This window comes from Balaenoptera musculus, chromosome 2 (genome assembly GCF_009873245.2).
Source record: "Balaenoptera musculus isolate JJ_BM4_2016_0621 chromosome 2, mBalMus1.pri.v3, whole genome shotgun sequence".
Classification (NCBI taxonomy): domain Eukaryota; kingdom Metazoa; phylum Chordata; class Mammalia; order Artiodactyla; family Balaenopteridae; genus Balaenoptera; species Balaenoptera musculus.
Window position 1 is genome coordinate 163,137,655 of NC_045786.1, and position 13,353 is coordinate 163,151,007.

A 13,353-nucleotide genomic window follows, 5' to 3' on the forward strand; every position below is an offset into this window, starting at 1 on the left:
CTTTAAGCCAGGTCTTTCTGAATCAAGAAGGCAGCACACCACACATGCAAAAGTATATTCAGGCTCTGCCTGTATCACGCCTTCATTCAAGTCAATGTTCATTAGCTCCCAGCTAAGCACCAGGAGTTGGGAACACCAAGAATAAATCATGCTCACTGACCTGAAAGGGCCCACAAACTATACTGAGTAGTCATCTAAAGGGGTGAGGCTTTCTGACCCCACAGGTCACCCTGGTTTCTAACAGAAAGCCTCTCATTTGGTCTGGGACTGTCCCAGGAGGCCTGCACCACTTCTCTGCTCCGCCAGGGGGCAGTGATCCTCCCCGATGGGCCTGTACTCCTCCCAGAGCCGGGAATCAGGGTGATCCCACCCTCAGCCCCCAGCACAGTGTGCGGGCACCGAAGCACAGATACGACTAACTTCCCTCACAGATGAGCAGTTTAATAAGCTGATTTTTTTGTTTGGAACTGATGGGACCCCTCGAAGAGAAGACGTTTCCAGCTACATTCAACGACCTTGCCATCATTTGAGGGGGTGTTTATCAGAACTGAAGAAGCAGCCCCCAAGCCAGCCAAAAGCCCTACCTCGGTCTGTCCAGCTCTAAGTAAACAATAACGCGCACTATCAGGGGCACGTGTGCTATTTCTGAACACAGGAACTGGCTCATTGTTTGCTGGGCGCCGAAGCTTCCTGCTGCGGTGCTGACTGCTGTCCCACCCACTTTCCCCTGGCCGACACCCCATCTGTCTGCGCAGGGGGAGCGGTGCAAGCACAGGAGGGAAAAGAAGAGGCCTGGGTCCTGTGAGAAGCAGCCTCTTAGCAGCTCCCACCCAGAGAGACAGAGAACAGACTGCACCCGTCTTGCCCAATTACGCAAATGAATGGAGGAAATAATGCCCAAGGTACATTTCTAGTGGGGATCAGTGACCACTGGGGACGTCTCCTGCCATCCAGAGCTTTCAACCATCCACAGACAGGCCTATGATGTCCTCCGGTGTCAGCGTGCTGTAATCTGGAAGCTCCTGGGACCGTCCATATGGGAAATGGGAAACCTGGCAACACTTGATTTGTGTTTCATGTCCTGACATCAAGGCTGCCAGACCCCTCATGTTCTCCCTGGGGAGAAGGGTAATGAAACAGTTCCAAATGGCACTTGAAGGAAATCCTACTTACTTGGGGTGAATGGATGGCCTGACATGGAAGATTTAGAGCTGAGGGCTCCGCTCCTTGGATGAGGAAGCGGCCTCAGTCAGACTGGCTCCCAGGCACCGGGCGTTACCTACCGTCAGACAGGTCTGCATTCTTGGACAGCTGCTCCAGCTCCCAGCCGAGGTGGGCGGATTCATTCATGCTCTGCTTCTGGGCAATCTCGAGGACCATGTTTTCTTCCAGCAGCTCCTCTATTCGCTTCTTATCCGTGTCCCGGTCCTAGTGCAGGAAGAAGGACGGAGTGAGATCGTGGCCGGGGGGCCCCTCTGGACAGGCCCCGGCCCCCGTGCATCCACCCTCATTCCCCGAGGATGAATGGACCCCAGGCACCTGCTCACTTCCCTGCACAGAAATGAGTCCAACACAGGGCGCAGCTGTGAGAGTTACAGCCACCGAAAGATACCCTGACTGGCAACGGAGGTGATAAGAGAGCCGAGGTCTCTAACTGAATGCTGTCTGAACAAAGTGACTTATGGCCCAGGGCTTTAGAGCAAGTACCATGGTGACAGGTGGCTTTGAGGCTCTAGGGCACCTAACATGCCTTGAGAAGCCTGTAAAGAAACTCACAAATCACAGCTCAGCCCACACCATAAAAGCCAGCAGAGACCCTTCTTGCAGAAGACACACACAGAAAAGCAACCCAGAGGTACCGTCCTATCCATCTGTAGGCGTTCAGTGGTGCCCACCCCAGCCCGCTGAGCTGAGCGAGCTACTCTCTGCAGTCAGCGAGTTACTGTGTCGGCAGTGGCACCAAACCCAGTGACAGAAAAGCCAGAGAGGGGCGCAGCACAAACCCGAAACCTCCCCAATCTGTTTAGACAGATCTGAGCGACAACAGCCTGCAATACCAATTCCAGGTCGTGAAGCTTTGATTTCAGCTGCAGGTTCTCTTTCTCCAGCTCGTGCACTTTATCGCCCCGGGCTCGAGCGGCAGTCAGCTGTTCCTCCAGCATGGCCTTGGTTTCAATTAAAATGATATTATCTTCTCTCAGCTCCTGGGCAGCAAAAACAGACATGAGCACCATCAGATAAAGGCACCTGGTTCAGGACGACGGGGCTCTGAGACCAGAGCTCCTCCAGGCCTCTGGACCAAAACAAACAATCCAGGGATAAGATTGCTGCTGCGAGAGTTTCATCTCCACTTTTGAGCACCTCCACCTTTTTCACTGGGTCAGGCCAAATGGACTTTCTCGACTGAAAGAAAATATTTAAGTCCGGGAAGGTAACTTCTCCTATGCCGGCCACAGTGCAAAGGCATGTGACATCTGTAACCTGGTCTGGTCGGACAAGTGGACTCCACTGACAGATCCGGGACCTCGCTGAGCCTCCATTTCCTTAACAAGGAAGGGGTGGGGCTAAGAGTCTGTCCTAGGTTCAAGGACTGAGTCTAGTCCTCTCAATTCAACATTCATTCCACTGATCAGGGTCTTGGGGAAAAACAGCTATTCAGACAAGCTTTCGTTCAATGCACAGCTCGTATTTGAACATTTTACACACATACTCTTGGAAAAACAACAGTTCTCAGCGATGTCCTGGAAACAGGGAGTCTTTAAGACTGTGAACCTCATAAATAAGTCCCTAGGCCTCCTGTGTGCCGGGCACGTGCTGGGTGTAGAATATGATGGCTGTTCCCTTGCAGGGTCCCTCACAGGCAAGGGGTCCGAGGAACTCTTGGTCCCGTGCACGCAGCCCAGCACACACAAGCGATTCAGATCTTTCACCTCATCTCTGCTCCCCTCCCCCACCGGTTAAGGGGCTTCTCGGTTTCTCCTCTCCCCAGAGTCCTTCCAGCACCACTCAGCACCTCCGGGGGACTGAGATTCCCCTGAATGCCTTCAGCTGGTGAACGTGCGCACAGGGGAACGTGTCCGTTTCTCCCGGTGGGCAGTGTTCTAAGGTTTGCCCCGCTTTTGGGTTCTAACAGCTGGGAGCCGGGCTGGGAGCTCTGCTTATCCACCACCCGTTCATTTGCCCTGCAAAGGCCAGAATCCAAGATACTTGGTAGAGGGAAAACTGCAAGCCTTCCGGTCAGCGGACATAGTTCTGATCAAAGCCCGGCAGCCATAAAAGGTATAATCATTGAAATTCTAAATTCCCTGGCGCCCTCTCTCTGCTGGAGATGATGTCCGCTGTGTGCCTGTCCCTGCCCCACTCACTCTTCACAATGGTCCTTGGGGGAGATAGGAACAGTGCCTTCCTACGGAGGAAGAGGCTGATTTGGGTAAATTAAGGAATAAGCCCAAAGTCACAAAGCCAGCAAGGGGTGAAGCTGGGACTCGAACCTGGGCCAGAGAGTCCCAGACCTGTGTTCTCTCCGCTGCCCTCAAGCTGCCTGCAGCCCATCCTCAAGGGGCTCGTGTGGATAAGAGGCCCAGACTATCGATAACAGTGTGAGCCACAGCAAACAGAGGGGTTTCAAGCAGGAAGAAGACCTGGTCCCCCCTCTCTGGCCACCGTCCCGTCCCCACTGTTCTCACCTGGCATTCCAACAGGTCTACACACCAGCACTCCCAGCCCTGAGCTCCCACAGCACAGGCCACCCCTTCATCCTCACGACCAACTCCTATTCAACCTCCAAAGCCCAGCCTGAGTTGGCCCCTCTGAGAAGTGGTGGCAGATTCTCTCTGTTCCACCTGCTGAGTCAGGTACTTGGGCTCCCAGAGCACCCTGGGTATGCTGTGAGGCAACGGTGAGCTGGCCTGTCCTTCTCCCCCAGACTGTGAACTCCTGGGGGCAGGACTATTCCACTTCTCTTGTGGGCCTCACGGAAGTGTTCAATGAACACCTGTCAGCTGAATCATGCCATGACGGTGAAGTACAGGTGGCATGCGAGGTGGGCCTTGAAGGCCTCAGAGATTTCCAACAGGCAGGGACAGACAAAGGTGACCAGGAACAGAATATAGCACTGGGTAGGATGACTTCTAACTATCAATACTATTCAAAAACATGTCAATTTTCTGGTGGTATCAACTTCCACCATATATTAGGCAACAGAAATAACCAGCCTTGCACACCTCACTGCCTCAGAAGTGAGAAGCCAGATCTGCAAGAAAGTGAGCCCAAGCTCCCTCAGGAAGCCCAGGGCTCGGCCCCCAGGGAGACGCCCGCCTCCTTGCCTGTGGGCAGCTGCCCGAGGCCAGCCCGCCCCGAGGACCTGACCCCAACTGAATCAGGTGCCTATTTAAAGGCCTGACCCAGCCCGGCAATCAGCTGAGGGGCCACGTTTAGGAAATCACAGGCCAGGCCTGACGGCTGGTCCCCAAATGGCTCGAGAGCTGCCCCTGCTCGTCTACGTGATGACCAGGAGCAGTGACTGGGAAAGTGGGCCGATGGCCCCGGTCCCCCGCCCGCCACGTGCGCTACCAGCCGTGGGGCCTGAGGCAAACGCATGTCTCTCAACCACCGATCCCTCGTCCTCTGCTGGGCACGAAAACAGGGCTGAGGTGGGGATCAGAGGAGATAGCACATGTGAAGTAGTCCGTGCACGGGGCCCGAGGCCCAGTAAGCAGGTCGGCTGCCGTTACCACCACCTTGTCACGCCCCCGTGAGGCACTGTTCAGGGCAGTACTCACTGAGCATCACCAAGCGACAGGCTAACAAAAGCACCAAACTCCAGGAGGTGGGACAGAACCAAAGAAACAACGGGCTCCTGCCCCCTGCACTTGGGACCACAGCACCCAAGCCGCTCGCTAACCTCCGTCTGGTTCCGCTGCAGCCCCTTAAGCTTCATAGAGGACCAGCCTGCTTTTAAATTTCTGATTCGAGGAGCGTGGTGGACTGAACCATAAACCAAGCATCAGGTCTGTCCTGCTCTAACTTCTTCTTCTACCGAATTTTATCAAAACTCCTTAAAAGTCATTAGGAAACACAGAGTCCCAAGTGGGAACAGAGTCTCCCTGCTCAAGGTGATCTTAGTTCCCTGCATTTCAACATTCTCGGCTTACAATGTGATGTCCAGGTGCTGACATGAACTGCCAGAGGCCGGGCGTCCCTCTACCCCACATGGCGTCTGAGGCAGTGGCCGCCATCACCCTCTCCCCCGGCTCCCCTCCCCTGCACCCCTTTTGTCTGCGTGACCCCACCCCTTTTATTTCCTCCTTCCTCGGCAAGGCTGGGGTCCCAGAGGTGGAGAGAGGCATTTCAACGCCACCTTGGTCCACCTCTTCACCGACTGCGATGCTGGGCAAGTTATTAATTTATTCTCAGTTTCGTTACCTGAAAAAATGAGAGGACCTAACGCTGGCTGCTCAACCTCACCAGGCCACCAGGAGGCTTAAATGTGGTGATACGGTTTGAGCTTAACACAGTTAGTTCCTGGTGTGTGGAAAAAGCTGCATAAACACACAGTTATTGCTGCTCATTTGAAACCTCACTGCACCTACTGTGGGCCAGATCATGGGTCTGTAAAGGGCCAGAGAGTAAATATTTCTGGCTTCTCGGGTCCTAAGTCTGTCACGACTACTCAGCTCTGCAGGCACAGTTCAAAGGCAGCCACGGGCCGTGTGAATGAGCAGGCGTGGCTGTGTTCCTATAACACTTCACTTGTAAGAGCTGACGGTGGGTCGGACACCGCCCCGGGACTGATGGAAGTTTGGCCATCTCTGAGCTGGACAATGTGGGCACCAAGGACTCAGACTCAAGGTCAGGAAGGCACAGATCCCGTCTTCAAGGAGCTCCCGGTGTGGGTGGGAAACGGGATGCATCATTACGACACCACGCGACGAGTCTGCCTGGGGGTAAGAAGGGGCCTAAAGGAATGGGGGGCGGGGCTGGGGATGCAGCCCGCAGAGCTTGGCCTGCCCATCCCTCACCGGCCCTCCCTGTGCCTGGGAGATGAGCTGGGCTGAGGGGCCTCAGGGGGCACCAGCGGACCTGAAGGGGACTCGCTTTGGCCGGAGCAGAGAGTTCCACGGGGACCAGAGTGGGTGTCAGAAGAAGGGGTGGAGTGTGGACTTTATCCCAAGAGCAACGGGGAGGTGCCTGAGGAGGTCTTAGAAAGGTCACTCTGGCAGCAGCCCAGGTGGATGTGAACGAAAAGAGGTGGGGGCAGAACGGCCAACTCAGATGCTTGTGGAGGGCATTCTGGAATAAAGATAATGTTATTCCTGCGCAGGCACTGGAATAATGTGAACAAGCAACAATGCAGAAGGCCGGCCGGGCACTGGGACTCACTCTCCAAACATCCGCCTCGGCCAGGGACAGGCTGGGAGGTGGGGAAATGGGCTCTGGAGGATGGAGAGCACCTGGGGCTGCAGGATGGGCTCTGGAGGATGGAGAGCACCTGGGGCTGCAGGAGGAGGTGGAGGAGAAAGAAGAATCAAGGCCGAGCCGGCTCTGGCTTGAGTACCTGCCTCGGTGGATGGTGAGTCCAGTCTAGAGACAGTATGGGCGGGTTGGAAGGAGGGAGAGACACTGGATTTGGACACGCTGACCTTAAGACAGACTGAGGTCTGGAGTGCGGGAGAAGCCCAGCCCAGGGATGAAGATTTGGGACCTGTCAGTCTGTATGTGCCAGCTAAAGAAGAGGCAGAAGGCAGAGAAGACATAATGGAGAAAGGCCAGATGGTAGAAGCAGAGCAAGGTGACCACCACCCGCATGGGCCCAAGAAGATGAAGTTCGGGACTCAGGAAAGCCAGGTGAGTGAGGGGTGGAGGGTGGTGGTGTCCGAGCCCACAGAGAGGGTGGGCGAGGGAGGCTGGGAAGTGCCCACCGGACTGGCACAGGAGTCGTGGACCCTGATTCTCAAGCATGGTTTCAGGCGACCAGAGGTAGAGGCAGACCTGGAGGAGTGGGTTAGAAGGTGAGGCAATGAAGGGCACAGCTGGTGTTCTCTCCTTTCAAACAGGCTCGGAGAGGGACCGGGGTAGCTCGAGAGGGTTGGGGGAGAGTGGGAAGGGTTTGATTTTCTTTTAAATTAAAGGTGAAAAATAAAAACTAAAGGTGAGAGCACCTTGAGGATCCTAAGGATGGGAATCAAATCAACAAATGTATCTTGAGCACCTCCCCCTGCTGAAGATGACAGAGATATAGTTTCTGACTTCATGAACTGCATTCTGTGGGGAGAGCTGTTGGAACCCCAGAGCGCAGGTGAGCAACCCTGCCTCGGGTCAGAGGGGCTTGGCCAGGGTGGAAGTCGAGCTGGGGCCCCATTCCCCAGGCCCAGCCGGATGGGCAGGGCAGGGCAGACCAGACCATAGCCCATCTCCCCTACTGAACCTGGGCACTGCGGGGGAATATCGTAAGAATGTGATGTGTGTGTGCACCGCACCCCAGGACTGACCATTAACCCAGCTCCTGACTGCCTTGCCAACAACCCAGCAATCACTGCATGGATTGGTTCCAGGGGCCCCCATCTCTGTGGAGAGGGGCTTGCTAGCGTAAGCTCATTGGAAACATGCTCCTGTGTCACGAGACGCCAGGGCACAAGGGTCTCAGAGACGCCCAGGCCACTCCTCCTTTCACAGATGGGAACAAGACTTGCCCAACACCCACCAAGTTGGTGTGGCAGCTAGGACCATGCCCTGCTATGTCTCTGCCTCTCAGACTACTGTTTCTTTCAGAGCCAGCACAGACCAGGAAGCTATAAATCCCAGAGAGGAGCGGAAACAGGCCCACCTTATCTTTACCCAGGACGCACATGGCACCAATGCACCTGTCCTCAGTGTTGGGAATTTCAGACCATAACAAAACATGGGACAACAAGAATCTCCCAGGCAATCTTTCTGCCTTTGTCCTCCTCCCACGTGGCCCTCTGGACAGCAACCCCCGTGCCCTGACAGCAGTGAGGTGAGACCATGCTTTGCAAAAGCAAGTCAAGGACCACCCCGTGCATCCACCCCACATAGTCCCACTGTACCTAGGGGTGCCCACGCCGCTTTCCTCTCCTTGCTGTTTTAATCCTTATGTAAACTAGACTAGGACCCACATGAAAGCCACCAGAAGTTTAAAAACAAAACATGGAAATTTGTGTTCCATATTATTCTAACCAAAATTAACCTCGCCCTCTCCCTGAATCCCCGTCCTTTAACTTTCCTCCCACGTGGCACCAATGCATTCTTCCTTCTGTGACATGCAGCTGTTTCTCAGCAGTGAGACTGGACAGGCTCCGGGGGAGGGCACCTGCGCTGCCTGTCACCCCCCCGTATGCAGAGGAGCGTCCCTGCGTGATGGCTGTCCACAGCCGTGAGCCAGCTCGAGAGCACGACCGTGCTCCTCTCTCTGCCCTACTGCCCGTCACACCTAACACTGTCTTGTTCCAGAAGAGACAAAAACTCATGCTTCTTCCCCGTGTAGTCAGGTAGGACCCAGGCCCTGCCCTCTAGGGCTCTAGGTCCACACGAAGCCTCTGGCTAAGCAGGGCGGATGGCACGTCTGCAGGTGGTTTGCAAGGACAATGCACCGACTCCAATGTGCCACTAACACTCCTCAGGGAACAAACGCTCCTTAAGTAGGTCTGAGGAACTAACGGGCCCTGGAGCACAGCCTGCCCCATCCCACCTCCGCCCAGCCCGGGAGCATGTCAGGGCCAAACAGCCGTCCCCAAGCACGCCTGCCAGCAGCTGGGCAGGAGGCCTTGAGCAGGGAGAGGGCAACACAGGGCCCCCTGCGACCTGCGTTCAACCCCTTCAAAAGCCACCTAGGTGGCGAGAAGAGACTTGGGGATTATTTCTTACCGTCAAACAGGCTACTCAGTACGTCCTGACATCCTGATCTCACCCCGCTAGTTAGAACCATCTCCAAACCCCAAGATTGGCAACAGGGACAAAATACTTCATTTCTCAGAAAAGAGAGTCCAGGAACCTGCAGCTGATGCAAGGCAGTCAGGATTGGTGGGTAAAGCATCAGTGACCCCACCTGGATCCTGGTCTCTGGGCCCCCTTCAGCCCCGACACCCTCCCCTGCATCTACCCAGAGGCTGGGCGTGTACCTCCATGCGGGCCTTGTAGAAGTCCACGTCGTGCAGCTTCTCCCGGCAGCGCACCAGCTCCATCTCCAGCCTCTCCACACGGTTCGCCTTCTCCCTCAGGGAATCGAGCTCATCGCGATAGGCACGAGCAGACCGGGCGTCAGCCGCCAGCTGGATATTCTGGGAGACAGGCAAAGACAGGGGAGCCTAGCTTAGGGCACCCCTCTGGGGAGGGAAGAGAGGGCCAAGTCTCTGAAGCGCAGCGTTTCCAGGACATCTCAGTGGCCGAGGGGCTCCACGTGCAGGCCACCGCGTGGGGTCCCCGCTCGCTGTCACTAAGAAACAGTCACCCTCTCAGCCGTTCTCAGGACAACCGGCTCTCGGGCGGTGTTACGCTGAGCGGGAAGGAAACAGAAGCCTTTGCTGGAAGCTCCCACCGTTGCATTCCCGAACCCCTGGGCCACAGTCGCCGGGGAGTCCCAGCCACCCCGTCCCCTCGACACACGCAGACACACAGACAGGCCTTCCTGCTCACCTCCTGCTTGACTTTCTGCAGCTCCAGCACCAGCTGATCTACCTCATGCCTGGTGTCCACAAGCTGCTCTGTCTTCTCCTCCCTGGGGGCGATTCGGAGCGAGTGTGGTGAAAAGGCTTACTTGGCAAGCAGCGGAGCGGCCCGCCACCCTGCAAGCCCCCAGCAGGGAAAGGAAAGGGAACTGCGTTTCTGGGGATGAGGAGGGGAACTGGCATGTGGGGCTTGCGGAAATGTTCCTGACTCCAAGTCTTTTCCATTTTTAACTTTTCAATGCCCACCCTCAAACTGCATCCATTGGGCAGTGGGTTTCCCTCTGGGGGTACAGAGAGGTAAGGAGACCCCGGCTGCAGCGGCACCACTTCACTGCCAGGCAGGCAGCAGGGCCCACTGGTGACGAGGTGGAGGCGGGCAGCTCCCGAGGCGATGGGCAAAGTGGCATATTCACCAGCTGCAGGCAACGGGGCCGGCTCACCAGACGGGGCGAGCCACATCCTCCCTCCAGCCCAAAAGCATACCAGTGGGTGGTCATCTAAGCCCAGGCGGCCTGAGCGGGGACCGGCAGGAGCCCTAGAGACCTGGTAGAACAGGCCCGGGGAGGTTCCTTGTGCAGGCCCGGGGAGGGTCGCGCAGGCCCGGGGAGGGTCGCGCAGGCCAGGGGAGGTTCCTTGCGCAGCCCCGGGGAGGTTCGCAGATGGCGCTCAGAGCAGAGCCCAGCAGACTCTATAGGGCCCGAGTCAGAGCTCTCCTGTTCGCTGCACCACACGTGCTAGAAACGGGTGTCTGTGACACGCAGTGCAAGAGCAGAACAAACAGCCCAGCCGACCGGAGGACTCACAGCTCCTGCCTGACGCGGCGCAGCCTGGCCTTGGTGTCCGCCAGCTCCACGGCCAGGTGCTGCTTGTCCTCGCTGGAGAGGCTGCTGGTGGGGCTCGGCGTGGACTCGGCGCTGGAGGACTTGAGGGGGCTGGGCGGGTGCTGGGCCTGGAGGTAGTCCCGCTCCTGGGTGAGGTCCACGATCAGCTGCAGCGGGGCGGGCGGGGGAAGGGAAGGAGCGCTTGCACCCGAACTTGGGGCACAGTGGTCAGCGGACAGGAAGAAAGTGAGCGGCGTCGGCCGAGACTGAGAAACCAGGAGGAAGCAGGAGTAACGGGATGTAAAAAGGAGCATGTGAACGAGGAGGGTCTCTGAGCTCCATGTTCGATGAACAACTACCTTCCCATGGGGCTCTCGGAGGTGACCGTGGGCTGCAGGGAAAGTGCCCGGCTCCCTCCCCCCCTAGAAACCAGAGAGACAGGACCAGGGGGCAGCAGGCTTGAGACGAAGAGTCAGGACGAGGAGGGTGGCCGCGTGGCCAGGGCCCAGGTGTCCCTCCCGGACCTGCCAGCCCACCACCCACCCGCAGACGCACCTCCGTGCACTCGTCCCTCTCGTCGATGAGCCGCCTGAGGTGAAAGACCATGTTCCTCGACAGGGCCTCCAGCTCCTCCGGGGCCACATCCGGGAGCTCCAACCACTGCAGGTCGAACACATTCTCCTGGTTGTGGGTCACCTGCGGGCACAGGTCAGGCGCTGTAGAGGTGGGCAGGGTATGGCCGGGGGTTCCGGGAGCTCCCCGACCCCGCAGCCAGGGGGTGGGGTCACAGCTGACTCGGTCCCCTGACATCATTGACAGATTTTCCGTGGAGAGCAGGGGGCTCCTCAAGCGAGTGCAGACGCCCCTCAGCCAAGTTCCACTAGCACAAGTCAGGCAGGGTGTTAAGTCAGTCTCAACACCGGCTCCAAGAGGACACGGATTGTTTTTAATACCAGAGAGCTCTCCTTATAATATAGTATTTCCCTAAAAATATAGTGTCCTCAGATATTCTTACTGAAGCATCAATTTACAACACAAAGAAGTAAGTCCTAGGGATGCCAGGACTTACAAAGAGGGACTGTATGTTAAAAAAAGACAGAATCTAATGCAAATATGGCAAATGTTAAAAATCTTATGTTGGAATGTTGGGTACATAACAATCTTACGTTACTTTTTGGGAAATATTTCATCGTCTAACAATTTTCAGGTAAGCCTGTATCTCATCCCCACAGGCCACAGAAGACCTCCTGGATCTTCCCTTTCCATCAGATGTGAGCGGAGGCCCGTAGCTATGTCTACACTGGGCAGCCTCTTCAACGACTCTGCCGACCTGACCTTCTCAACCCGACACCCCCAGACCAGCCAGAGGAGGCAGAAGATCAATTTTGAGTCCCCATACTTCCAGTTTGGGAAGGTGAGTATTAGCACACTCGAGCCTCAACAGGGGAAAACGAAAAGAAACCAGAGAGGCACACCAACAAAAGTTCTTAAGTTTTTCAGAGCAGTAAATGGAGAGACAGAATAGTTTAAAAACAAAGAAACAAAGACAGGGCCCTTCAGTTTCTCAAAAAACACCTGCTTTCTTACCTCTCCTCCCTTACGAAGGAAAGCTGGGATTCAGTAAATCTCCGAGAATTAGGAGAAATCTCACCCCACTGTACAGGGCGCCCTAAAGGCCCGGAACTGGGATTGGGAGGCCGGGTTCCAGGCCTGCTCCATGCCAGTGTTTGGGAAAGGCCTCTGGAAAGGGGGTTCAGGGGTGCAACCACAGCTGCACACCAGTAACTCAAGGAGCTTGGAATGAAAGGCTTATGATGCTCCTCCTCCCAGTTCTGACTCAATGGGTCTCCCGTGGGGCCCGGGCACCTGAATGTTTAAGAAGCACCCAACTAATTCTGAAGTCCTGTTTCCATAGCCAGTCACCAAACTTGATAATCTCGCAGGGCTTCTTTTTTGGGTGCATGCTTTTTAAAAAAAAAATATCCTGCTGGCAGAACAGGGGAGGGGAGACAGTGAGTAGCAAAGACCTAGCTAGTCTCGAGGACCTAGTCCCCAGATACATTTTCAAAACACACAGACACACGAGGAAAGTTAAAAGGCAGAATGGTTCTTAGGCTAACAGGTCACTGACACGAATGGTTGAGAATATTTCCTACAATACTGATGGGCTTTGCTGGACCCTCTACCTGCCATAAGCTGCCTCCGTCTCCTGCTTCAAATCCTGACTGCAACCCACAGTGCCCTAGGCGGCTGTGGAAGCCCAGCAGCCTGTCCCCAGAGCCGGCGTGGGGAGCTCTGTGTTCAGCTGCCTCTGCCAGTTACACACCTGCTCCTACGTGCTCCTGCTCATGTCTTTTTCATGCATTTATCTCATCTGTCCAATTAGATGGAAGGCTGAACCATACCTCCTAAGATAATTAAAACGTACAAGGCTTCTTTTGGAGGAGGGTGGGGTGGAGGTCTGGGGACTAACTCTCAGGTGGGTGCTTGGTTTCCAGGGAAACTACCCCTTCAGTTGATACCACCTCTGCCAAAGTCAACGGCGGAGGGAGGGGCTGCCCTTAGTGCAGAGCCCTCCTGAGCCCACCCAGGGGGCCGAGTCTCCGGATACAGCCCTTCTGGGACTCGCTGGGTTTTAACTTCCCAAGGGGTGGCAGTGGTTTCTCTGCCATGTCACTGACAGAAGCAGTGACTCTCTCTCTATAAGGATCAACCATTTGAAGCAGGGTGACATTTGCCAGAATACATTTTCAGGGACTGTAAATCAAATTCTGAGCCTAAACCACTTGACAGCTCTTAAAAATAGTCTGAATCCATATTAGGCAAGAAGAAGAGGCAAAAGAAGACTT

The 13,353-nt window shown here is 55.7% G+C and overlaps 1 protein-coding gene across 7 annotated transcripts in view; it reads right to left on the reverse strand.

The window, feature by feature from the left end:
- Nucleotides 1–13,353, reverse strand: part of CCDC88C (coiled-coil domain containing 88C) — a 129,671-nt gene that overhangs the window by 50,342 nt on the left and 65,976 nt on the right. For 5 of the 7 annotated variants that reach the window (XM_036843675.1, XM_036843674.1, XM_036843673.1 and 2 more), the window contains 6 exons: nucleotides 11,060–11,200; nucleotides 10,487–10,770; nucleotides 9,652–9,733; nucleotides 9,138–9,296; nucleotides 2,058–2,204; nucleotides 1,284–1,428 (listed from right to left, as the gene is read on the reverse strand). In XM_036843675.1, coding sequence (XP_036699570.1) covers nucleotides 1,284–1,428; nucleotides 2,058–2,204; nucleotides 9,138–9,296; nucleotides 9,652–9,733; nucleotides 10,487–10,770; nucleotides 11,060–11,200 — 958 coding nt within the window. The remainder of the gene's footprint in view (nucleotides 1–1,283; nucleotides 1,429–2,057; nucleotides 2,205–9,137; nucleotides 9,297–9,651; nucleotides 9,734–10,486; nucleotides 10,771–11,059; nucleotides 11,201–13,353) is intronic. The other 2 variants (XM_036843676.1, XM_036843677.1) reach the window with 2 other exon arrangements.